The following is a 26,925-nucleotide window of genomic DNA, read 5'->3' on the forward strand; positions in this document are numbered from 1 at the left end:
CTTTCAATCTGGCCTCCTCTCCTGATTTTTTGAGCAAAGCACCTACAAGGCACTTCAATGGTGGGGTGGGGTGGGGTGATAAACCCTCTAAGTGGCTTGTTTTAAAAAAATGCCACCACTATATTAACAAACTATTCAGTGATGGCTGTCAAGTAGCTCAGCTTGTCCCCAACTCCGCTTTGGGAGTTTTCTTCTCCTGCAAGACAATAAGGCGGCACAGGGAGGGATCTTTATGGCCCCATAGGCACAGCCAAACAGCCCTAGAATAATGGAACCACCGGAATGTTAATTGGCCAAGCAAAGACTCAGAAAGACTTTCTGCTCAAACAAAAAAGTGTTCCGTAATTATGTTTCCTTGTTGGTGTGACACCTCCATAGTGCCTACTCAGCACCAAAAGAGGCAGTGGGATGACTCCCCTGTTCCCTTCTATGAAGTCAATAACTTAGGCTCAGTGGAAGAGTAGAAGCTTTTTAAGAATAAAAATAATTGAAAATAGGGAGGAAATCACCCCTCAACATGCATGAAGGGAACAGAGGGTGGAAGGGGGTGATCTTGCTCCCCTTTATAAGTTGGGTGGCGGTGGTAGGGCTATAATTATTTGTGCTGCAGCATGGAAGGGGTTAAGGACCACCAAGTTCACACACAAAAAATTAATTCACAATGTGGGGATAAGAGGGAGCTGAGCACTCATCACTAACTTTGTCAGGGGCAGTATCTACTGTGACACTTGCACTACCACATTCCACATTGCAAACACAACAGCACTTGCAGTTTTCCAGGGCTGGTTGTTTTTTTAAAAAAAGAATCCACATGGTGCCAAGAAAATGTGATATCCCCACAAGAGAACCGTAATCTTGAGCAAAAACGTCTGGGCTGTTTGCAAAATCCTGTACGCATTTTCAAATTACTAACAAATGTGCACTATCCTTCCAGCTAAAAAATAATCACCATAAAAAATGTGATAAAAAATGAACATTGGGTTGCACAGCATGGCACCCACCCAAGGTGTGTAATATTCAGATTTGGGAAGTTCCCGATTGCAATGATTGCACTCAGTGTTTCATTCAGTTTCCTTGAGTGTGGCCTGAGTTTCCCAATGGTGTAGCATTTTCGGGAAGAATGTGCATGGTTGAAATATGTAGGGAATTCTGAAGAGGGGAATGAAATCTGTTTTTCAACCAAGTTCAGGCCAGCATCAGTGGTTTGATCTGATGAGATTTTGATTTGATTTACTATTTGTATCCTCCTTTTCCAACAAAAACGTTGAGCTCAAAGCAGCCAAAACAGATGGACATTTGCCATGGCTCACACCACATCAGGAGATCCACTACCCAAACCCAGAGCCTCCTGACCCTATGGCTCCCCCTCCTTGCTACTTGTTCACCTGCCCTCTCTAAACATGCAACCGCAGAAAACAGGAAGGAAAATCAGAAACCCCGGCTTGCCTTCGCCTCTTAATCTCTCTCTCTCTCTGCCAGTGTTGCTGATTGGCCCTAGAAGGAAAAGGCAAGCAAATGGGCATTGACAACCCCAGTGAAGAGGAGGTGGGGTTCCTCAGGAAGCCCCCCCCCAAAGGGCATCTGCCCAAGACATGCCCTCCAAACCCAATACATGTTCTTTATTTTCCTACTTCTTCATATGTTCCTCCTCTTCATAACTATTATTACTCTTTGTATACCATATAACAGAAATATATGTGATCAAGCAAAGACATAGGTGGCATTCCACTGGTCCAGTTAAATCCTTGTTACCTCTGGGTATTGTGCATCTTCTATGTTTGCTGTGGCATGGGGATGAGACCTCAGCCCTGAGAAAGCAAGTCTCTATGCTGTTCTTAGCTCTCAGCTTCTGTCCACTCCACCTCTCTGGCAGCATGACACTCCTAGCTGCCCTCCCATTCCACCAAGAGCCAGAGCGGTGCAGCGGTTAGAGAGTCAGACTAAGACTTGGGAGACCAGGGTTCAAATCCCCCACTTGGCCATGAAGCTCACTGGACGACCTTGGGCCAGTTACTGCCTCTTTGACTAACCTGACTCACAACCTAACTTCCTCCCTTTGCTGCATGCAACAGATCTTGAATTTGCCTGGCAGCATGTTGCCTGGCAGCTGAAAGAGGGAAGGGTGGTGGAAGAGGGTATCAGCATCAGCATCATTCTTACACTGACATCCCACCTTCCCTCCAAGGAGCTCAAGGTGGTGCTAAGGAGAGAGAGCAATCCCTGCGGAGGCTTAGGATGGAAGCTACGCCTCTCCAACTATATAGCTGGCGGGCGTGCAGCTTCCTTCCCAAGCCCCAGCAGGAGGAGAGCGACCCCCGCAGAGGCTTGGAAAAGGTCAACAATTCTGGGAAATGGGGGTGGGGGTGGGGCGCCGGAGGGATCTTTGCACCATGGCGCCGGGTATGCTTAAGACAAAGGTACCGCCATCTTTGGGTGAGGACCTAAGGCAGGCATCCCCAAACTGCGGCCCTCCAGATGTTTTGGCTTACAACTCCCATGATCCCTAGCTAACAGGACCAGTGGTCGGGGAAGATGGGAATTGTAGTCCAAAACATCTGGAGGGCCGAAGTTTGGGGATGCCTGACCTAAGGTATCTCCATTCCTGGAAAGATTGCACTTCTTTATATTTGGCATGTCATGTAGCTGAAAGAGTGGCAGAAACCCTGCCAGGAAAAAAGTCCTCACTGATATGCCTTTTAGGTTTATTCAGGGCCCTTGGTAGCAGCTGGGGTCAAATATTTTCTTTCTTTTTTTAACACACATACACACACTATTTTCAAAAGGAAAAACATTGCCAGAGGCTCACCTCAGAACACTCACTTTCTTTTTTTTGACAAGTACTGTACACATGTTGCCATGCCATACACACCCTGCTCCCTCGCTCCGATCCCCTATCATACTTCTTCGGCAGCAGAATATAAACATTTACAACAAAATGCACTTAGCCTCTGGGGTTATTTGCCAAGAGTTGTTGGCTCCTCACCTTGATTATGAGAGAGCCCGTGTTGTGGGGCTTTGTGTGTGTAAGAAATGGGAAAAACAAATCATTCAAATTCCTCCTACACTACTTCTCCATTTACTGAGAACATCCTTTTACAAATGGTACAGGATATTTTATGCACTAGCAAAACAAAGCTATTTTTGATGGAAAAGTCAGGTAAAAGCTATCAATAAAATGCCTCCCCCTTTTCACCCACCCACCCAGTAGATTAATTAGGCTCCTCCAGACAACCTCCTCATTAGACTTTGTTAGAGATTAGACTTCCCCAATCTTTACTGAGCATTTGTTCTGATTTGTTTGTGGGGAGGTTATACAACCATGAGCGTTCGATCTTTAGTTCCTTGCACAAAGCTCACACAATGGCTAGACTACGTCTAACATTTATTAAGCATTCTCTCTCATTTGTTTACAGTGTGGCTATAGGAGAAGGAGCCTTCCTCCCACATTCATCCTGATTTGCTCCTGGCATGCTTATATGTCCTCCCAGCATTGGCCCAAGACATTTCGACACCTGAGATGAATCACGAAAATGGTTCCAGGGGAGAAGGAGCGAGTGAAGATCAATGTCGGGAACAGGTGGGGAAATGAAATCAACTTTAACCAGTGGTTGAAGAAGGAATCAAAGGCCGTCACAGGGAGGAGGGAGGGAAGAAGGGGGCCAGCTGGGTGGGTGCAGACCCCAAGAGACTCCAGAGGGCAGCCCCTGCCATTTCCTCCCTGGGGGTAAGAGGAGACTAGCAGTGCCTTCTCTTCATTGAGAGGCCACCTTGGGGTAGCATTGAGGGGGCTGCTAAGGAGGAAGAAGATCCACTCTCTGGCAAACATGTCACAGCTGTTGTTGTCACTGCATCAGCAGCAGACAGTACACTACGTGGAGGCTGGATTTGCTGCCCCTGTGGATTCTGCCATCCAAGTTAGTCATCTCACCTTGCCTCTTCTTGAGTGAGCCAGCCCTGTGTCTTCCCATTAACCATGCATTCATCTCGCACTTTTCAGTGCATTTAACTGTCAATTTCCCAACTGCCTAAATGTCTGGCACAGGGGTCCCCAAACTAAGCCCCGGGGGCCGGATGCGGCCCAATCGCCTTCTAAATCCGGCCCACAGACGGTCCGGGAATCAGCATGTTTTTACATGAGTAGAATGTGTCATTTTATTTAAAATGCATCTCTGCGTTATTTGTGAGGCATAGGAATTCATTCTTATTTTTTTTCTTTCAAAATTTAGTCCGGCCCCCCACAAGGTCTGAGGGACAGTGGACCAGCCCCCTGCTGAAAAAGTTTGCTGACCCCTGGTCTGGCATATACTTAAATTCCTCCCACAAAATAATGACAATCTGGAGGCACCCCTTGTCTGGCCAGATAGCAAGTCTCCCAACTAAAATCCAAAGAACCTAGAATTAAGTATCTGCAGCAGAGGTTTTTGTTTTTTTGTTTTAAAAAACTTTCTACTCCCAGAGAGCACTTCTCACATTGATTTATCTGCCACTACCCCCTCCCACCCTGGGATGTTGCTGTGTTTTCTGGAGTGCATTGCAGGGTGCAATTTTAATATATGTGGCTGCTGGCTGGGCTGTCAAGAGTTCAGTGTTACCCCACACATAACAGCAACACATAACCCAGGAAGAAAATATCTTACAGATGCATACCTGGAATTCCAGAGCTTTTTCATTTTACCCAACATGCTCTGCTTTTAAAAAGCCATTAATTTCACAACCCAGATGTATCTCTCACCACCACACCCAGCTTTCATGGCAATTTTTTTTTTAAAAAAATTAAAAATGTATGTCTTCCATAAAATGCATAAAACACAACCTCCCAAGATTTGCAAAATATTAATCACACATATACACATCCTGCCCCAGATGTGCCCTGCATGCCCTGACAGATAATCCAAGAGTTTCCATTGAATAACAAAGTCCAGGAAGAAAAGGCCCCAATCCAGCAGAGAAAACACACACCAATTGTATACATGGGTCTCTTGAGGAATAGCTCCCCTCTTGCTCCTTGCTCGAGAGGTGAGCCACCCACACATTCAATGAAGCTCCTCACTCTTTCACTTCCACTGCATGGAGGCTGCTTTGTATGGTAAGCCATTCGTGGGTGCTACTAACACGATGTTAATTTACCTGCAGAGATGCCAATATAGGTTTCTGAGCATATGAAATGCTGACGTGCTGCTGGCCCTAAGGCTGGGAGAGAGCTGAGCTGGGCTCTGCAGGATCCCAAGTAAGTCTCAGGGCCATTATTTGGAACAGGTGCAGCAATCAGGTCAGGATCAGGCCCAATCATTCTGCCCCGCCCCTTGCATTGTCCGTGATGGCTGTTGTGAGCAGCAGGGTTACCGATGCCACAATCTTCCCTGCAACAGAGAGATGTATTGTATTTCTTTTTGAATTATAGTAACTGTTTCTAAGTTTGCATCTATACATGTGCATATGGAAACAAATGTCTTCTTTTGCATACTGTAAATCAGGGGTCAGCAAACTTTTTCAGCAGGGGGCCGGTCCACTGTCCCTCAGACCTTGTGGGGGGCCAGACTATATTTTGAAGAGAGAGAAAAAGAACGAATTCCTATGCCCCACAAATAACCCAGAGATGCATTTTAAATAAAAGCACACATTCGACTCATGTAAAAACACCAGGCAGGCCCCACAAATAACCCAGAGATGCATTTTAAATAAAAGGACACATTCTACTCATGTAAAAACATGCTGATTCCTGGACCGTCCATGGACCGGATTTAAAAGGCGATTGGGCCGCATCCGGCCCCCGGACCTTTGTTTGGGAACCCCTGCTGTAAATGGTTACCCTAGGCCAGGCATCCCCAAACTTCGGCCCTCCAGATGTTTTGGACTACAATTCCCATCATCCCTGACCACTGGTCCTGTTAGCTAGGGATCATGGGAGTTGTAGGCCAAAACATCTGGAGGGCCGCAGTTTGTGGATGCCTGCCCTAGGCTGCACCAGAGGGCAGGTGGACCACAGACTGAAACCCTTGCAAACTGTCAGAGTAGACAGTACTGATTTCAATGAACCAATGACCACACAGCATCCTCTCTTCCTGGGGAAGAGGTTCCCACATGGCTAGTGGCATGTTTCTATGGAGCCTTTTCCTGGGACACCAGTTTAGCCTCACCAACCAGAATGCCTTGGCTCCTGATGCTAACTTCCTTAGAGAATTGACTAGTTGCTGTATGGAATGCCAATTAGTTTAGAAATTAGTTCCAAAGGATAACTTCTAACTACAAAATGATGGGAGCTGGGGAACAACTTGAGAAAAACTGGTATACTGGTTTGAATGTTGGGAGACCAGGGTTCAAATTCCCAGCCAGCCATGAAGCTCATTGAATTACCTTGGGCCAGTCACCGTCCCTTAGCCTAACCTACCTCACAGGGTTGTTGGGAAGATGAACTGGGGATGAGGAGAGCCATGTACAGTACCTTGAGCTCCTTGGAAGAAAAGGTGGTACATGAATGTAATAAATAAAGGCAACAACTGATTGATGCGCACCTAATCAACGCGCAATCATGCACGTGATCAAGACGCCATACCTGGAAGTGACCAGAAAACACCACTAAAGCATCACTAAAAGAGCAGAAAGGGGGTGGGTCAGAATGTTTTAAGCAGGCTCCACTGACATGCATGGGGGCCCAGAATGTAACCCAAATGCGGATTGCCTGTAAATAAAAACAAGTACTTAGAATACATACCAATAAACAGAAATAAAAACAGATTTTGCCATCCTTTGACTGCTAACCTTTTTCTCACAGCCAATGTGGTTAAAAAGATGTTTTTGCCCCCCTCCCCATGCCTTTATCCTTTCTATTCATTCTTATGGATGGACTAGGCACTTGATTCTGCAGAATGGCAGTGTGGTGGGGGTGTTAATTTATCTGGAGACATCTTGGATGAAATGGTTAAATGTAAATGCAACCATGCATTGACTGTGGGTGGTGATGCTTCAAAGTTTTGATGTGATTCTTGCCCACTGTCAGACACAGACTTCCAAAGGGGAAGGAAAAATAACCTGTCTCTTGTGATCAATAGCTCTTGTCTTGGGCCATTCTGTCCTTTGTGCCTTTTTCTTCTTCAGCATGTCCTATTTACTTGCACTCAAGGAAAGCTAAGCTGCAATTAAGATCAAAGAAACAAACACAAGCCCACCAATGGCAGCTTGTGACGCTGGTTAGGTACGTAGCTTGGACTGGTGTGGAGACTTGTCAGTGCTGGTTGGCTTTTAAAGCTTCCGTTTGATTAGAAATATTCTGCTGTATTTTCCATCCTTCTGCTTTCAGTTGTTAGCTACAAGCCTATTTTGTCTTCCTTAGGGCACAACCCCCCCACCCTTTATAAATTTCCTTTATCTACTCAAGGGAGATGCCTCCAATGGGCAGAGGGGAAGAGAATCAATGGGTCAGCTCTCTCTCTAAACCATTAGCCATTAACCACAGATTACAGACCAAAGGACCCTTTCCATTACGCAGTATTTGACATCTGTATCTATCTATCTATACTCATTACGTACAGGAAAAAACATATGTGGACATTCACCGTAGCATTTCCTATATTGGAATATAATTTGTTAAGAAGTTTAAGCTTACTTTCTAGCTATCTAATGGGTTTCACCGAATGAAAAAAATAGCAGGCACCTTATAATTTGGGGCATAGTTTTAGGGAATGATAATCCATTTTAAATCATCGTCACCCTCTGGGCAGTATGGTTAACTTGTGAGTAAAGCATTCCTAAAAGCTGGGATGGTGACTTCAGAAGCCAAAGGGAAACAGGTATGTAAAATCTCCCCTTCCCTCTGTCCTTATTTGTGCTGACATTTATATCTTCTCAATGTCACAAATATTCCAGCATAGAAGTACGTATTCAGGAAAAACAGTGTTTTGATGCTGATCCTGGAGACAGTAGGTCACCTGGTTCCCTATCACCTACTTTCAGATTATCCGGTCTCTTAGACATTGATCCTGGAGACAATGAAAAATACCGGCATGGATATGTTTTTGGTGATGCTCCTCTGATTTTGCATTGTGTGTTTTTGCAGCATAACCCATTTGATCTGCGGCACATAATGGGCAACATTACTAGCAAATTTTGATACCATTCATGCTAGGACTAACTTCAAACACTTGGAAAAATTAGATCTCATTCATGCTGACTTTAAACAGGCGAAAGAGCCCCACTGGCTGATAAAAGTGTTTGTGACTAAGCCCTGCTCAGGATCAAGAGCTTCATGAGCAAAATCTTGTTTACATGTGAATGTGGAGCCAGCGTACCTTTCAAGGTATATAAGGATCATACTATGTCTCTCTGCACAGGCGAGCCAAATCAACAGCGATGTTAATGAAGTTATGAATGATTAACAAGGCTGTCAGTCACAAGGAACCAACCCCACCATGGATTAATCTACACCGGATTTCAAAAATGGAGCCGCATCAATATGTAGGCTATATATTAATGGTGTGTTACTCAGCTCAGCTAACGTGAGAGATTGGAGTTCTGTATGCACTAAAGATATATCATTAAAATAAAGATAGTTAATAATTCAAGGTTCACTACTCTCAGGCAGCACCAAAGCTGAGAAGAAGCAGCTCTATCCAGCTAGTGCCAAACTCTACAATTCTACCAATTCCTAGATTTGGTGTTTCAAAGGTTAATAAAAGTTTTGTCTTGTTGCCAGGAAAAAAAAGGAAGACAATGTGGGGAGCAAGAATTGTGGACCTATTTTGATATAGAAGAAGATTGTCCTACACTTTTCATAAAAAATGACAAAAGCTTATCGGTTTAACACTGAATCAATTGTTTAGATTTTTATGGGAAAATAAGATAATTGATCAAAAGAAAACTGAACTGTCAATTTCAAGGAGAAAAACCGATTCATAATTAACAGCACCTTAAAAACAAAAACAAAAAACACACCCTCCTAATTGTGTTAAGTTGGATACAGCCCATAAAAACAATTTATAACTAAGCTGCCCTTCCCAGGTTCTGCGGGGCTACAGCAGATCACCACTAGAGGACAAGAGGGTAAGTCTTTTCCCCAAGGGCTCCTTTATTGAATTGTGGGAGACTGGTGTTTGTTTTGTTTTTTCCATTCCTTTCAGGCTTTCTGCTATGCTGACTAAGAATCCATCTGAAACGGCATCTACCTTGCTTCGATTATGGCTGCTTCTGTTAAATCCACATGAAGGCTGTTACAAGTTTATACAGGCTGAGTACACGTGCTAAGAAACTGGCAAGCACCCTGGGACATCTCCCATAGAGGAAACACCTTGAGAGCCTCCGGTAGGGGATTGAGAAGTTGGTGGGTGGGTATGGCAGTGCCCAAGATCACCCCTTGGGTCTGCCTTTTCTCCTATAGAAATTGAGGTGCACTTGGGAGAAGTAGATCCCCTCAACATTGCACCCTCTCTTCCTAGGGTAGTGATTTTGAGTAAGATATTGAGGTCTCCCTTCCCCAGAGCAAGTTGGCAGGGCCTTTCTTTAGCTGCACTTACATATACAATTTAGGTGGGCAATAGCCACTGATAAACAAGAAGTGATAGGTGAGCAATAGTCATTGATTAACGAGATCAGTGTGACTGCAGAGATCTTTCCTTGACCTGAGCTCTGATTACATTAAAAAGGAGGATTAATTCAATCAGTGAGATGAAAGGCAAATCATTGTTAAACATTGGGTAGCCTGAAGGTGCTGACATCTCTCAATCCCAATAGCATTTATTTAGTTCACCAAAGAAATATATATCTATATATCTATATATCTATGTTGCATGCATGCAAGCAAACCCACTTCTTTTCTGTGAGGGGGGGAGGACGAGGAATACTCTCCATGAAGTAAGAGCCCCTAACCATACTATTGGAACTTTTTTTTTGTCTTCCAAATGGGAGTCTCAGGAGAGCTTAAAAAAATTAAAAGGGAGGAGGTTAAGAAAGGAGGGGGGCGAATGAGAGGGGTTAGATAACCTCTGCAATTTTATTGGCTGCTACCTTGATGGCTGGAAGTTTGAGCATGCCCATTGGATGGGTGTATAAAAGAAAGGACAGTGAGCGCTCTCAGTCTGTCTCCTCAGCTGTGGAGCAGTTAATTGAGGCTCTAGCTGCTACTGGGAAGCCCCACCAGCGCTGCCTCTGGAAACCAGACCCACGCAAAGAGGCAGCAAAGGCAGACAAAGAGAGAGAGAGAGAGAGAGAGAGAGAGGTGGCGGTGAGGGGAAGGAAACCTCTTAAATATATGCAGACAGACAGAGATTTCTCTTTTAAAAAAGGGACTTGCTATACCAAATACAGCCAGAGAACCCAGCAAAGCAGCCACACGATGTCAAGAGAGCAGAGGAACCACATGGATGAATGCTACAGCCACCCAGCCTTGTTCCAAATCTGCACGCAAGAAGTTGAGAGCGGCGGCAGCAGCAGCAGCAGCTGTGGCAGTTCAAAGGTAAGGGGAAAAGCAAACCAGCCGAGACTTATCTCGCGTTTGCATAGCGACCGGGCGGACGGAGGGCAGCGAGCGGGAAGGGTGCAGGGCGCGGAGGGCAGAGCAGCAGCAGCATCTCGGAATAGCAGCTCTCCCCGAGAGCAAAGCTGCCACTTTCGTGCATTTTTTTCCCCTGGGACGCTCTTTTATATTTTATTTTTGCGCGCTCCGTCTCTTTCTCTCGCTCTCCCCCGTCGCTCCGTGGGCTCTCGAGTTCACCGAAGGACACACCGATTGCAGAAAAAGAGAAGCCAATAGCTGGAGTCCGGCCGGGGATGGGGAGCCCGTCTTGGAGAAGAAGCACAAAAGTTTCTGCGCTCGGCTCCCGAGAGGGACGCGAGCACTTTTCCAAGTCCTTGGCTCCTTGGCCACCCACAACTTTGCGCACTCTGCCTCGGAGTTGTGCGGTCCGTCTCCCCGCCCCGCCGCCTTGCACACCTTTTTTTTTCTGGTGAGGCGGTTTTCTTCTTCTCGCAACGGCTGTGCAAGCGTTTTGCAGAAAAGTCGCGGTGCAAAGGGGACCGGCTGCACGGAGCGAGAGTTTGCATACTTTTTTTTTGTTTTGAAACCATACCGCACAAACACACACAACTTTCGGTGGGCAGACTTCGGGTTAGCGGAGCAGTCAGGAAAAACAAACCCCCTAAGACCCCCGTTCTGCAATATTGGCCTGGTGACGCTAGAGGGACCCCGAGGGATGGGTCAGAGTCCCCTGTTTTGGACTCCTTGCAAAGGTTTGCACTCTTCCAGCTTTTGCAAGCGTCCAGCTCCGGGAACATTCCTGCGCTGTAGGGGCTGGGGGCTGCAGGACTCTTAATACCCAGAGCGATGAAAACGGGAGGCAATTTCACGGGGAAGGGGCTGGTAAATCTCACTTGAAGGCGCGGGCTGCGCAATACACAACGGAGAGTCAGATCTGTCAAAGGAGACTGGCGGCAACCCCTCCACTCCTTCGTCACTTTTATGAATGGAGGTGTTGCTGCTGGCCAGAAATTGTTTTGCAAAAGCTGTGCGCCTCGTTTTCTGCCCTTTGTCATTATTACCGTTACTTTTTAAAAAGCAACCTAGGAATATTTTTCCATGTCAAAGGTCTTAATTGCATTTATACTTCATTGAAAGTAAATAGCCGGTAGTCCTCAGGTTGTATGTGGACCTTCTGGGTGGAGAACCGAAGGTGCCCTTTGTATTTTGCCCGTGGAGAAGTGTCTAGATGAAGTTAGGCGTAAGTCCTCCTACTTGTGATTTGGAGATCTGGATTACAACTCTGTGCACAGGGACATGTCAGGTCATGTACTTGTTTGCTGGACGGAACACTAAGTCGCGCTATTATTATTACTGGTATTATTATAATAAAATTATTTCCTGCTTTTCTCAAGCTGCTTAGAGGTGTGGGGGAGTGTTTGAAGATTTGTGCATTTTGTATGAAGAACACACAGTTCCTTGGTCCTGGCAGTTAAATTCACTTCTTAAAAAAAACCTACAGCATGTTGGGTCTCTGAGGGATGAAAACACTGAGAAGGAGGGGGTGGGGGGAGAGAAAACTGGAAAATGAAGCCCAAAACTGACCGAGTTAACTGCTGGCACATGGCCTTCTACTTTGTATAGATTATTCTTGTTGTTATTCCCTCTCCTTTTCCTTTCCTTTTCTTCCAACTGCTTTCCCCAGAAGTAATTGTTTTTGAGAAACTTGGAAAGGTTTTAGCACTCTGCTGAGCTGGAGGGATTTGGGTGACCTGAGGAAACTGTAGTTTTCAACATAACTGTACCAGCAGATGTGTCTGAACCGCTTTCAGCCAGGAGTACGCTGACAGGGTTCCTAATCTGTGGCTTAGAATGCTGAGTGTTTAAAAAGAAGGAAAGGAGGAAGGAGGAGTGGGCGGGGGAAGGTTTGCATTGGTGGTTTTAGCTGAGATAGTCGTAGGGAGAGAAGAGAGCGATGCTTCAGACCTTGCGGCTGGCGCTTCACTCTGCACTACTGTAGGCGACTGTTTACAACTCATGCTCCACTTCAGCACCACTAGTGTTTGTCAACAGTTGTTCAGGTTTCGGGTTTTTCCCCTCTTCTTTTTCTTTTACACCAAGAGATTTTAGCCCATGGCACAAAATACTGTCTCGGGGGGAGACGAGTTGAGGGGTGTGTGAGGAAAAGGGGCTTCCCTTTGCTAATATCCAGATCTTTATTGGGGAACGTGCAACGTAGCTTCTGCAGAAAGAGACATCTTCTCTGCAACTTTCTTTAAAGTGAAAAGCTGTTTACCTGGGGTTTGCACAGAAGGCTGTTACTAGAATAGTTCTTTCTGACCTGTTGAGTGATCTACAGCAGCTCAAGGGGAGATCAAGGGGAGTTTACAGTGCCGTCTCAGGCAGCCAAAAAGCACTCATCTTTTATGGTGCAAATATTTTCTTAAGCTGTCTGTGGAATGGGTACAACAGAGGCATTGCCTGCGGGGAGTAGGGGCGGAGGTGGGGGGGAATGACTTGTGTGCTTTAACTTGCTGTTACTACAGTATCTTGAAATTCTGTGCTGTGGCGGCTTTTAGACTGGCTGTCTTATTGTGCCAAGACGTTTTCTAGGCAAGAGTCTGCTTCGTCAAGGGGTGAAGTGAGGAGGAGGTGGAGGCGGCTGTGAAACAAGAAGCTTTCAACAGGCGGGAATTTTGTCTTCATGCAGGGCTTGGGAGGGTTAGCTATGAATTGCCAGGAAATGGAGCCAATTAGAAATCTGTTTGGGGGCAAATTGTGTGCCAGTCAACTCCAGCTCACCATGGACTTTGCTTGCAAGGGAGAGACGTACCCCCCCTTTTCTTATTGTCTTCAGGTTTTGGAAGCAAATGCAGAAAAGGAAAGGGGAAATAAAGTTGTGAACCTGAGCAACTGAAACTGATCAGTCACCTGGGTGAAGACTGACTTTTAAAATCTCCCTTTTCCTGTCTCCTGCCAGATGCCTTTAGAAAGCAAGATTGTTCCTGTTTTTATTTAATGTACTAAATCCCCCCCCCCACTGAACACCAAAGTTCAAGCAATACTCTTATTTCAGTGGTAAATGTACACAGATTGGGGCTTGGTGCCTGGATATGATGTTGCTTTGTGGCACAGGAGGCTGAAGGGGGAGCTTTCTGCTAGCTGAGTCCCCTTCCTCACTATCTTGTCTTAAAGCAAAGGACCACCTGAAAAGATGCACTGAAGACTGGCTATGTCCAACTAAGGTCACATCCATGCCATACATTTAATGGCTTCTCCCCAAGAACCCTGGGAACTGTAGGATACCCCTCCCAGAGCTACAGTTCTTAGCACCCTTAACAAACTAGAGTTTCCGGGATTCTTTGGTGGAAAACCAAAGAATTTCAGAGGCATGTCTTGGATGTGACCCCAGTTTAACAAGAGTACAAATGGACTCAAGTCAGACATGCTCATTAATTTCAGTGGAACAACTTTGAGCATCCATCCATTTAGCTGTGATTTCTGCATTGCAAAGGGTTGGACTAGATGACCCTTGGGATCCCTTCCAACTCTACAATTCTAAGATTCTATGAATACAACTTATTCTCATCAGACTCTGGTGGCTGAAGTTTGTTTTGGTTCTACAGGGGTATGTGAGAGAGAGGTTGGAAGGGAGGACCGAGTTACATATAAATGAATGAAAACCTATATGTAGCTTGTGTTGGTGAAGGGGAGAGCCAACCCCCAACACTTAATCTGTGTTCTTCCAGTACTACCTGCTTTCACCTTTTTTTAAAACGGCATTTTGAAGGCCCTCCAGATAGTACTTATATCAGGAACGGGAGGTGCCTTGTGGCCCGCTTGCTGTTGCTGGACCTCAAGCCCTAACCATTTGGTCCTGATGGCTGAGGCTCAAGGGCAACAGCTGGAGGGCCACAGTTCATAGAATCTTCTAATTGTAGTGTTGGAAGGGACCCCAAGGGTCATCTAGCCCAACCCCATGCAATGCAGGAATCTAAACTAAAGCATCCATGACAGATGGCCCTCTGTCTCCCACCCTTAACCAGTGAAGTCAGCTCAGGTGAAGCCAACTTAAAGCAGCCTTGCAAATCAGTCCACAGACCTTCCTAGTAGAGCTGTCACTTGGAGAAATGTTGGTCAGTTAACAGCATGACTTCTTGACTTGTTTTATTTTATTTTGATGTTGATTTATTAATTTCTATGCTGCTTAATGCCAAAATAGAGGTTGCACACATGTAGGCACCATCTCAGAAGCGGCTTTCCCTCCTGTGTGAGAAAGGAGGGGGGGGATGCCTCTTCTGATAGGTATTCACATATGCCTGCATTGATAATTTATGGCATCTATGACCTGAAAAGACCTGGCATTTATGACCTGAAACCACCATAACATCCATGCCAGCTTGTCTGGAGGCTATTATGACTTGGGATGCTGGTGACAAGGAAAACAGCTATGTGTAAGCTAGAATAGAAGTGTCCAATGGAAGCAGCAGACATAAATTAGACCTCTAATTTCTGATATTATGCTTTTGGGGTATGTGGCTTTGCTGTGGAGCTTTATCATACCACACTCCAACATACTGAAATCCAGGGATACTTAATAAAAGTTAACATCTCTATGCCTCTTATTTTTATCGTTACCATGCTAATGAACTTCTGTTTCAAAGCTGGCTTTTTTACTGTAACACATGGAAAGGTTATTTCCTGTACCGGCAGTGTGTGTATATACACACAGAAACAGACACAGAAACACACACACACACACACACACACACACACACACACACACACACACTATAACGGGGAATTCAGTTATTCAAGTGCTGTTCCTTATGTAGCTAAACCAGAATTTAAAATAAATAGATAAATTATAGGGGAATTGGAATGGAAAGGCTGGAAATCCAAACAGGAACAGCCTGCACTACAACATTTTGTTGAAGTTCCTGTGTGCACCTAACCAATTAAGATCATCTAGGTACATACAAGAGTTAAGGGGCAACTAGATGTAACTGTCGCAGGCCAATGTGACAGGAGCAGGTTGCCATTGCTGTTCTCTAAGAAGCTGTTCTCTAAAAAGGTTGAGAAACACCTGTAGGCAAACAATGGGAAGCTAGAGAATCTTTTCTCCACCTATGTTCTCCCCCCAAAAAGAAGCTTCTTCCATTTCCTCCCAGCTGAACCTGAAGTACCTCTACCAGGAGAAAAAACAGCTGATAACTGAAGCATCCTCTTCCCACCAGCATATCCTGTGATTTTTAAACCCTCCCACCAATGGCTTTATAGGAAATTGGCACAACTCACTCTCTGGCCCATGGGCGTACCCAGGATCAAAACTAGGGGGGGGCAAGGGGAGGGGCCAAGGCACGGAAGGGGAGGGGCCACAAAGTGGGCGGGAACGGCGAACTCGCGCTCCGCCGGGCTGTGCCCCTCCCTAGCAGCAGGGCTGGTAGGCGGAGGCGGAGCCCAGCCCAGCGGAGCGCGAGTTCAGCGTTCCCGCCCGCCGCGCCGCGCTCTCTGGTTCCCCGCCGCGCTTGGCCTTGCCAGAGGGCGCGACGGGGAGCTGGAGGGAGGGCGCAGCGCGGCGGGCGGGAACGGCGAACTCGCGCTCCGCCGGGCTGTGCCCCTCCCTAGCAGCAGGGCTGGTGGCGGAGGCGGAGCCCAGCCCAGCGGAGCGCGAGTTCGGCGTTCCCGCCCACCGCGCCGCGCTCCCTGGTTCCCCGCCGCGCTTGGCCTTGCCTGAGGGCGCGCCGGGGAGCTGGAGGGAGGGTGCGGCGCGGTGCGGCGGGAATGGCGAACTCGCGCTCCGCCGGGCTGTGCTCCGCCTCTGCCCACCAGCCCTGCTTCTAGAGTAGGGCAGCTGCCCTAACTTGCCGCATGGTGGGTACGCCCTTGCTCTGGCCCGTGACATTAAGTAGGCCCCTTAATATTATACAACCCCAGTATAATATTAACAGGGGGGTGGAATTCAATTGTGGGGGACAATCTCAAATGCAAGATTCAGCAAGTCAGCTCTTGAATATATCTGAATTATAACTGTAAAAGAAAAGTTGGGGCTTTTATGAGCATTTGCTACATTTTAAAATGAAATGAATGTATTAGTGTTACCAATCATGAGGCAAACAGCCCCCCTTTGCACCACTTTGTTTCGTTTAAAGCAAAGGGACGTGTTATTTTGGCATGCACAGCTAGTAATATAGGTCCTGTACCCACTTTGTTGGGAATAAGACCCATGGAACCTAATGGGCTTTATTTCTGAGTGGACTGGTATTGGTTTGCACTGTGAATTTTATAGATCGCTTGGCACGTAGAACCATTAAGCTGCTCTGAGACCCAGGTACTACTGAGGAATGTTCCCATGTGGCCTGTGCTGCTCTCTCCCCATGCCCTCCCTGAGGGTGGTCTCAGGCACACAGGAGAGAACTTAACTGTGTTGATTTCCACCTTTTGTCAGCCCGGACAAGGTTGGAAATATCTGAGGCATTTGACAAGCTGTGGCCATTTGCCTTTGATGCTGATCCCTTACCAAGGTGCCTAACCTGATTCCAACCTGCTCCCTGAAACAGCCAAGGGAGTGGAGTGTGGGTTCTGGCCTGAGTGCTTAGGGGCAGGGGTGGATAACCTGGCATCCTACATCACTCAGCATCCCTAATCGTTGGCCATGCTGGCTGGTGGTACTGATGGACGATAGAGTCCCAGCAACTTGTAGAAATCCACAGGGTCTGCATGTTGTTGTTGGGAGGAGCAGGAGAGCTTGGCAGCAAGCAGGCCACATGGCAACACTGGCTCTTAAGTCTGCTACTAAGCCCCTGTTATCTGCAGTCCCATTGTCTCTGGACTCCTGTGAAGTAAACACAAAGATGCAAGGTTGTTTGCAGAAGATTCACCTAGGGATGGGGAAGAGCAGGGAGTTCAGCACCCTGGAAACAAGGGTGTTTTTTTGCTCCCTTGCTGTTCTCAGCCTGGTCTCCTATTACATTGGCCTCTGATGGTGAAGAAGGGAAGTGGGGGGGGGAGGGTAGGAGATCTGCCCAAGGTGAACATTGCTGAGTTGTCTCTGAAAAGCCAGCATTTAAATGTGGGAGGAGAGAGATCACAGGATGGGATCATTCAGGGCATCCATTTTGGTGCTGGCTTAGGTTACAGTACAAGTACCATACTCCCCTTTGCGCAGCGTTTATTTCAGGATGCTTCAGAAATGGCTCTCCTAACAGAAACCACCAGCAAGAGAATAATGTAAGTGTAGCTTGTTTGTTCACTTTCTGCCTAAGGGGAGGAAGGGATGCATCTCCTGCGAGGAAGTGGGAATTCTATTCAAATAGAAAATGGATCGGTTCTGTGGTGAGGGGAAGCCATTCTAATTTCAGTCTGAACATTATCTGAAATTACTGCTGCTGATGACAAAACAGTTGCTTCCTCCTCTCAAGGTGCCTGCATTAGCTCCTGGGCTGTGGCTTGGGCGGCAGAGAATAGTTTAATAATGGGATCAAAGGATAGAGTGGAAAGTTCGTTATATGGCCATCTAGAACCATGGAAGAGTTCTCTGGCTGCTCATTTAAAAGTACCATTGACTTCCACTTCAAGAGAAAGGTGGAGATAAGCTAGCAGACAGAATGTGTGGTGAGAAGTGAGGAAGTGGGGGTGAAATAGCTGCTTCATCTGGGTTTGCATCTCTCCCCACTTGCATTTTTCTATGCCGTTATCTCTGAGTTTTGCCAAGATATTGTTATGAGTTGACATGCCGAGCCATTTGAAGAGCCACATCACCTACCTCCTGTCGTTGCAATGCCCCCATAGAGTGGAGGAATAGAGCGGGGGATGGTCAGAGTGGTGCCTGCAGGTGAGCCCAGAGGTCTTCATTGGTGCCCATTGGGTCTTTCCTTCTCCCAAAGTTAGGCTTGAAAGAATCCCTCTGTGTTATTGGCTAATACTGTAGTCTATCGGCTAAAAGTCTTTTGACTAATAGACCAGGCTGCTTGGTTACAATGTATGTCTGCAGAGATGCCTTCCCACCTCCCAAATAACTTGTGAACTTCAGGCGCGGATTCCAGGCCTGAGGCTTCCTAGAAAACACACACATACTTGTTTAGCCAGTTTGTCAGAATTAAGCAACCGCTTGTGGGCGACTGACTGTGACCCAGGGTCAATGACAAGGTGGTTAAACTAACAACATGAGGCAGAAGTTAACCGGGAGCTGGTTGTCCTTAACCCAGCTTAGCAAACGGAACACAGCACTGCGGCCGACACATGCGGCCTGCAAGATGAGGCCAGGTAGGCTGGCGGGACTTTTGCTTCATCTGATGCAGCCTAGGTAGGGCTAGGGAGCACAGGTCACTTACTTGTAGCTCACTGGGACGTTTGGGACCACGTGGCAGAATTTCCGCCTCTACTCAGCCTCTGAGTTTGGGCCAGTTCACTTGTTGGCTTCCCACCTGTGGCACCCACCGCCACGCTCAGGATTTGAACTCCTGTCCTTGGTGATGGCTGCACTTACATGCCCTGTGATGCAGATTGGGTTGTTCTTAACCAGGAAAATGGCAGAGACCTAAGCCCTCTCTTCCCTGGCAGCACAGTTAACATCCTCCCCCTATTCCACAGCTACAATCACAACACAGGAGATCCTGCTCACAGATCTTTACTTGCAACAATATCTCCTTTATTTTCTTTAAGAAAGGCGGAATCCCTAGAAGGGGGAGGGGGTAACAGTAAACATACCTGTAATATGGGTGATTATAACAAAACGCTGAAATAGTGCATTGCAAACACCTTGTTACTGGTTGTTGTGGTTATTTCTTTGTTTAGAAGCCTGGATCGTCTGCAAAACTTGCACCTTCCAGAATTAATATAGGACAGGCTAAATCTATACCATTGATCTGGACCAATTGCTTTGAGCAAGCTGAGCCTCTCTCTGTTTACAAAAACCACTTAGAGAGGCCACTTAGCCACACAGATGCTTGCATGCAGTACCGCATGCCAAATCACAGCAGCTCTCTAATAATGAAGGAAAATCAAATCACCATGTGTTGTAAACTGATAGGTGGTGTTGGTTTAGACTCAGTGCAGTGCTAACCATTAACAGAGGCAGAAGATGTTGGTAGCATGCACGCATTAAACTATTATTTCATTGTGCTGCTTCCAGACTATATTGGAGGCAAAATAGGGGAACTGCAAAGGTTAACATTCTGTACCAAAATAAATCACAAATATATTTATCCCTCAAGGAGCTTAGTTGTGTGATCCTAAAATACTTTGGACAGAGACACTGCTTTCATTAATAGATTTCATGACCTACAAGCTGATGCACACACCAGTCTATTAATAATGGTAATATTAATATCATTATTCTGGGTATAAAGGGGAAAGCATTTTAAGCTTTTTAATTCCAAGGTAAATCTCATGAAACGACACTTGATTCAAGACCAATTCAAATTGTTTTGAAATAATATACCAAACTACCTTTGGGCCATCACTGTGTTGTACACTGCCTAGGACAGCAATTATTATTTCCCTGCATCTGTGTTGTGGGACTCCTCCACTGGGGACTGAGTAGACTGTAAGTTACTAGAAAGTTGGTAATCCGGGATAGGTAGTATGGATTAATGGATAGAAAGCTGGCATTGGACTCTGTCTAGGGTCACATTAGAAAGCTTGGGGCTAAGCCAGGAATAGATTGAACTAGATCACTGGTGGGATTCATTCCAACTCTACGAAAGGTCACCCTGTCTGCCTTGTGCTGTTGTGAATGATGACCATACGTTAGCTAGGCTTTCCAAAGAATGGCAATGCTGTCTCTGAAGGCAGTGTTAAGTCTGGTTTAAAGTTGTCCAGAGCAACAGTCTAGCAATTAGGGATGCTATATTTGATAAATTAATAGGTCAAAATACTTTTGAAACTTACGATTGACAAAGAATGTGCCCTGGTTTCACTGAACAGGAGGAGCAGTGTGGTGTTATAGGTGACCAAGTATTGTTTGAGGACAAGCTGTTGTTGAATTGGTTTTTACCAGGTGTTGCTGTACTTTAAAAGAGCAACAGATTTTTTTTAAAAAAAACTGTACAAAATAACTTTTTGCAGCATGCCACAAATATAATTACACCCTTTAGAGCTCCTGCTCAAAAGTAAAGAGATGCCCCTCTTTACTTGTATGCCACTAAAGACTTTTATCAGTTGACACATGCTTGGTGAATCATGATATTCATAACACATTTGATTGGTGCAGTTATTATCATAATACGGTTGTTTTGTGCAATTATATACTTGTATTTTATTGATATGGTGCAATATATTGTTATTGCTTATTTGTATATCTCACCAGTAGACTCTAAAGTCATTATATGGCACGAATTATATTTCATTTTTTTAGTACCTTTATTTTTGGCATAGAAACTTGTGGCCTTTTTTTTGGGGGGGGGGAAGCCAAATATTTATAGTATGGTGTACCACAGGGTCTAGACCAGGGGTCAGCAAACTTTTTCAGCAGGGGGGCGGTCCACTGTCCCTCAGACCTTGTGGGGGGCCGGACTATATTTTGAAAAAAAAAATGAACGAATTCCTATGCCCCACAAATAACCCAGATATGCATTTTAACTAAAAGGACACATTTTACTCATGTAAAAACACCAGGCAGGCCCCACAAATAACCCAGAGATGAATTTTAAATAAAAGGACACATTCTACTCATGTAAAAACATGCTGATTCCCGGACCACCCACGGGCCGGACTTAGAAGGCGATTGGGCCGCATCCGGCTCCAGGGTCTTAGTTTGGGGACCCCTGGTCTAGACCCTGTCAAGCTTTTACACTCTTGTTTGGAAATGCAGGTAGCAGTCTATCCTAGCTGGGGCCCCATCTGAACTATACATTGAAAGCAGTATCAGGCCACTTGAAACAGTCATGGCTTTCCCCAAATAATCCTGAGAAGAGTACAGTCGTACTTTGGTTTTATCCAGGAGTCCGTTTGATTCCCAAAACTGTTTGAAAACTAAAGCGTGGCTTCTGATTGGTTGCAGGAGTGTCCTACAACCAATTGGAAGCTGCACCGGACATTTGGCTTCCGAAAATCGCTCGAAAACCAGAACACTCACTTCCGGTTTTCAATCGTTGGGGAGCCGAAACGTATGAGTTCCAAGGTGTTTGTTAAGGGTGCTGAGAGTTGATGGAAGACCCCTATTCCCCTCACAGAGCTTCCCTCTTTCCAGGGTACACTGGAAATGGTAGCTCTATGAGGGAAATCGGGGTCTCCTAACAACTTGCTGCACCCTTAACAAACTACACACCCCAGGATATAGATACTGCTTTAAATGTAGAGTGGAGACGGGGCCTGCCTTGAATCTGGACTTGGGGGCCCTGCCATGAGCCCTTCAGTGAAACAACTAAACATGTTCATTGCCTGGCTTCAGTTTTTACAAGGTGAACCGAAGTGGCTGCAATGAGCTTTGTTATGTTGGTTTCTTCAACGTATTCCACTCCTGACAGTAAGAGCTGTTCGGCAGTGGAATTTGCTACAAAGGAGTGTGGTGGAGTCTCCTTCTTTGGTGGTCTTTGAGCCGAGGCTTGACAGGCATATGTCAAGAATGCTTTGATGGTGTTTCCTGCTTGGCAGGGGGTTGGACTGGGTGGCCCTTGTGGTCTCTTCCAACTCTATGATTCTATGTTTTATGGCAGGAATGTGGAACCTGTGACTAGATGTTGTTGGACTCCAACTCCCATCACCCTGGTGGCTGGGCTGATGGGAGTCAGTATTCTAGCAACATCTGGAGAACTGCAGGTTCCCCATCCCTGTTTTTGGTATTTGTAATGTGAACTGTTTATGTATTGCCCTATCCTTGTTGTTCTTGGTGTGTGTCTCTCCATCCCTATTGCCAATCCTGTCTGTTACATTTGACTCCTGATAGGCCATCCGCAGAGAACTGCAAGAGCTGAGGGAGGCATCCCCTTTCCCACCTAGAGATCGCTCTCTCTATGCTCAATATAGAGGTGTTGCTTTTTAGCTGACAATCGGGGAGGCCATTATCTCACTGGAAAGTCACTTGTGGCAATTTGATGCTCAGGACCTGAGCTCAAAATTAATTAACTCTCAAAGCAAGGCAAGGTGTCATTTCTTCCTTTGCACTTGAAGAACTCAATTTGGGGAAAGGTATGGTGGGAAAAGCCTGAGGCAAATGATTAGTATGGATTGCAGAGTTAATACTAATATAGATTATACAATATTAATTACCTATGCTTTGTTGGGATTGCTTTGGTTTTCTGAATATAAAAAAAAGAACAAAGACACACACACATACACATTTATTTTGCTACTGTATTCCGTTTTCAGCATTTTATAGCTGTTTGGATAATATAGAAGGGACCGTTCTGTAGCCATTCTTAATGCCTTTGAACATGTGTCTCTTAGGTGCAGAAGATGTGCACCTCCAGGAGGATACTGCTGCTTGCCCTCACCTTCCTGGCCTACACAGTGGATTCTGTTTCTGCATATGGTGCTCCTGAAACCCTCTGTGGGGGAGAGCTGGTGGACACACTGCAGTTTGTCTGTGGAGACCGGGGTTTTTACTTCAGTAAGTATATTCTTTATGCATTGCTTTTGTTGACGTTTTTATGTGGTGTATTTCAAGTTTTGAAAACATATACATGAAATACCATCTCAAAAATCCTCAAAAGAAGCCCTATAAGGTAGGCCAGTGCTATCTTCCTATTACTGGGCAGTGTGACACTAATGAACCTGCATTCATCATATGTGCGTTACAAGTCTTTCCCTCATAACTGTGGTGTGGTGTGATGTGTGTGAATAAAATGTAAAAGTTGAAATCCTTTGCCCACTGACCTGGGACTAAGCCTCATTAAACTTGGTGGGATTTACTTTTGAATAGGCTTGTACTATTAGTTCTCCAGCTGTCCTGCACTCATTTTTCTCTTACAGCTCATGGGTCTGTAAAAGGCCCTTCCTTCCCTTGATTGCTGAAGACCTAGGTGTCCTGAGGGAAGACAGAAGCGAGGGAGATCAAGCCAGGGAGCATATAGACAATGGGCTCCTGGTTGACCATTGGGCAACATAATGGTAGCACCCCCAAAGCTCTGTGCCCAGTGCAACTGAATCAGTTGCGCTCCCTTAAATCTATCTCTGGAGTCACTCTATATTTTACATCATATGTTTGTTTTAGTGTTTTAAGGTTGTAAATGGCCTTAGCTGCCTTGGCAGAAAGGTGGTACAGTAGTACCTAGGGTTAAGAACTTAATTCGTCCTGGAGGTCCGTTCTTAACCCGAAACTGTTCTTAACCTGAGCTACCAGTTTAGCTAATAGGGCCTCGTGCCGCAATTTCTGTTCTCAACCTGAGGTAAAGTTGTTAACCCGAGGTACTACTTCCGGGTTAGTGGAATCTGTAACCTGAAGCGTTTGTAACCCGAAGTGTTTGTAACCTGAGGTACCACTGTATATAAATCCAATAAAACAAATGAGAAGCAATTCCATCCCCGCTCATTGTTTACCACTGGCAGTGTTGCTGCTGGTGATGCCCTGCTTTATTGAGCTTTATTGCTTTGCTGTTGACTGGAGAGGCAGAAGTTCTGTGAGACATGAAGTCTAATCCCATCACATTTTATGCCTTTGGGGGGGGGATGCTGCAGCTAAACTGCTTAACCCAGTTTGGTGGTGTGGTTAAGAGCGGTAGACTCGTAATCTGGGGAACCGGGTTCGAGTCTCCGCTTCTCCACATGCAGCTGCTGGGTGACCTTGGGCTAGTCACACTTCTCTGAAGTCTCTCAGCCACACTCACCTCACAGAGTGTTTGTTGTGGGAGAGGAAGGGAAAGGAGAATGTAAGCCGCTTTGAGCGGGATATCAAATCCAAACTCTTCTTCTAAAATGGGACTGGGGTTATCTGAGATTAGATCCCTGCACCATTTTGAGTCAGAGCTATATTTGAGCAAAAGCACAGTTTACCTGGTTTCAGAAGAGTTTTGCCTTGAATTCGGCCAAAGTTGAACTCTTTACCCAGCAAAGAGTACCCACTAGCACCAGAAACTTAGATTGATGGGTAGCCACATAAAATCCAACAATAACAATGCCATCCCTGAAACATTACTTTTGAAACCATCACCTAATTTACCAATGAGAAGTCTTTAGCGAGCAAGGAGTTTTCTTGCCCAAGGACAATTCTCCCCAGCCCACAAGATGATGGGGTCTGTGGAAGTGTTCCTTTGGTATAGGTTGGCTTATCTCTCAGAGCACCAATGTGCTGTGCTGCTTATATCATTCACCCTTGTGAATGATGAGAAACTGGCCACTGTAAAGCATTTTGTTTTTTAGGGATGCAGAGGATTTTAAAAAATGTGTTGCCATGTGGGAATCCGGTTGTGTTGCATTCTTCTGCACCTCTATGCTTCTGTGGCATTCTTGGTGCACTGGGAATGATGAAAACGATATTGGAAACACTGAGAGTGCCCCTCCATGGTATATTAGTACATCAGTCTGTGCATAGAGCCCCTTTCACACACTGGCCACACTTAGCCCACAAAGCCTCATATTACATATATATGAACTGCCAACCTAGCAGTTCGAAAGCACGTCAAAATGCAAGTAGATAAATAGGAACCGCTACAGCGGGAAGGTAAACGGCGTTTCCATGTGCTGCTCTGGTTTGCCAGAAGCGGCTTTGTCATGCTGGCCACATGACCTGGAAGCTATACGCCGGCTCCCTCGGCCAATAATGCGAGATGAGCGCGCAACCCCAGAATCTGTCACGACTGGACCTAATGGTCAGGGGTCCCTTTACCTTTATATATATATATATGTGTGTGTGTGTGTGTGTGTGTGTGTGTGTGTGTGCACGCGCATTGCATTTTATAAGTACATGGATTGGAGCTAGTGGTTGACATTTTAAAAGATCAGTGACTGAGCTCAAAGCTTGCCTACAAGCCCACCCACTTTGATTGGGACACCTTGCCTTTTAAGCCTAGATGTGATGCTGCGTTCTGGTTGCAAAGCGGTGAGGGAAGCATGCTCAGCACATAACCAGAAGCTTCATATGTTCCAGTTGCTTCATATGTTCCCAAGACAGAACTCTTGGAACTGAATCTGAGTTCCAGGACATGGATCCCTCACTTAATAACTGGGTATAATTCATTCTAGAGTTATCATCATAGAAATGACAAGCTTTTTTTGGCAAGGTGAGGGGAGGTGGTCAAGGATACAGAAAATTAGAGTGCTCGTCAGTGAGGTCCAAGTGTTCTGCTGCAGTAGGAGAACAGAGGGTAACTTGGAGCACTTCAGCACAGGAAGACCTGCCAGTGTTTGCTGCCATAAACTAGACAGGAAGCATCGCCTCTACCAGAGTCTGTATAGCAAGAATACTGCATGGCTCATTGTCTTGTCTGGCATCAAAAGATGTCCTCCCCCTACTTCCCATGTTGTAGTAGGTGGTCTGAAGTCTCTTCTGAAAACATTTTCAGAAGGGAAGTTGCTTTTTAGGCTCTTTAATCTACCACTATGTCCGAAGGCCCCAAAGGTCAGGAGCCCAGCTGAGGCAATTCATCATAGTCCTATTGAAGTCAGGCTTGCACTGAGCCCTAAGAGAGTTTGGCTCTCAGATGTTTTAAGTACCATTTCTTTCTTAGTGGGGGGTGGGGATGCTGGTGGCGGCGCTGGAGAGAGGGGCTAGAGAGCTAAAAATACTCTCTGGGTAGGGCTAGGAAGCAGATACTCAACAAGAAGCCTAATTAGTATTTGTTTTGCGCAATGTTTGCAAAACTAGTCACTTAAACTGCTGCAAAAATGTATGAAGGGAGATGCTGCAGAAGGAACAGCTCTTGTTGCTTCCATATACCAACATCAGTTGTATGTATGTATGTATGTATGTATGTATGATATATCCCACCTTTTCCCGATAAGGAGCCCAGTGTGGCGTGTGGAACAGTGGCTAACAGTGGAATAAATTATTTTAGCTCTGAGGGGATTCCTCTCCACTCCCTCCCAAAAAATTAAATCCCTCTCAAAAATTGGTAAGAGACCTGAATCTTCCTTCATGGGCTAGGACAGAAAAGGCGTCTGATTTCTGTAAACAACAGCTCCTGTTTCTTCCTTCCCAACAGCTGATAAGAATTTAGCTCTTTCCAGCCACTTATGCTGACAAAGCACATTCTCTCTCTCTCTCTCTGCGTCCTGCAGAATAATACTAGGAAAAATAGGGAGGGGGGAGAGAAGCTATTTTGGGGGAGGGGTTTGGAACAATGTCTGCTGCCCAGCCATCTGACAAAGGCCCACTTGTTGGTGCCCACATTCCTTTGACAGGGGAAGAGAGGATTGTTTACACCCAAAGTCTTCTTCCGCTTGACTTGGTGCTTGATTGATCAGCCAGAAGTGGTGGTTAGGGGGCGTGCGGGAAAAGTGGGCACAGGTTTTGCTGGATCTTACAATTACTCTGAAGTGTGGCACATAAGTCTCTATATGCAGGCATATACACAGGCCACTTCTTCCTTGGTACGCACATGTGC

At 45.8% G+C, this 26,925-nt stretch overlaps 1 protein-coding gene across 1 annotated transcript in view; it reads left to right on the forward strand.

The window, feature by feature from the left end:
• The first annotated feature begins 10,058 nt into the window (after window positions 1–10,058).
• IGF2 (insulin like growth factor 2) overlaps window positions 10,059–26,925 on the forward strand; it is a 27,142-nt gene continuing 10,275 nt past the window's right edge. Inside the window, exons 1-2 of the mRNA XM_035121058.2 lie at window positions 10,059–10,444; window positions 22,832–22,994. Coding sequence (XP_034976949.2) covers window positions 10,241–10,444; window positions 22,832–22,994 — 367 coding nt within the window. The 5' untranslated portion in view covers window positions 10,059–10,240. The remainder of the gene's footprint in view (window positions 10,445–22,831; window positions 22,995–26,925) is intronic.

The sequence above is a fragment of the Zootoca vivipara genome, chromosome 1 (genome assembly GCF_963506605.1).
Source record: "Zootoca vivipara chromosome 1, rZooViv1.1, whole genome shotgun sequence".
NCBI classification, from domain to species: Eukaryota; Metazoa; Chordata; class Lepidosauria; order Squamata; family Lacertidae; genus Zootoca; species Zootoca vivipara.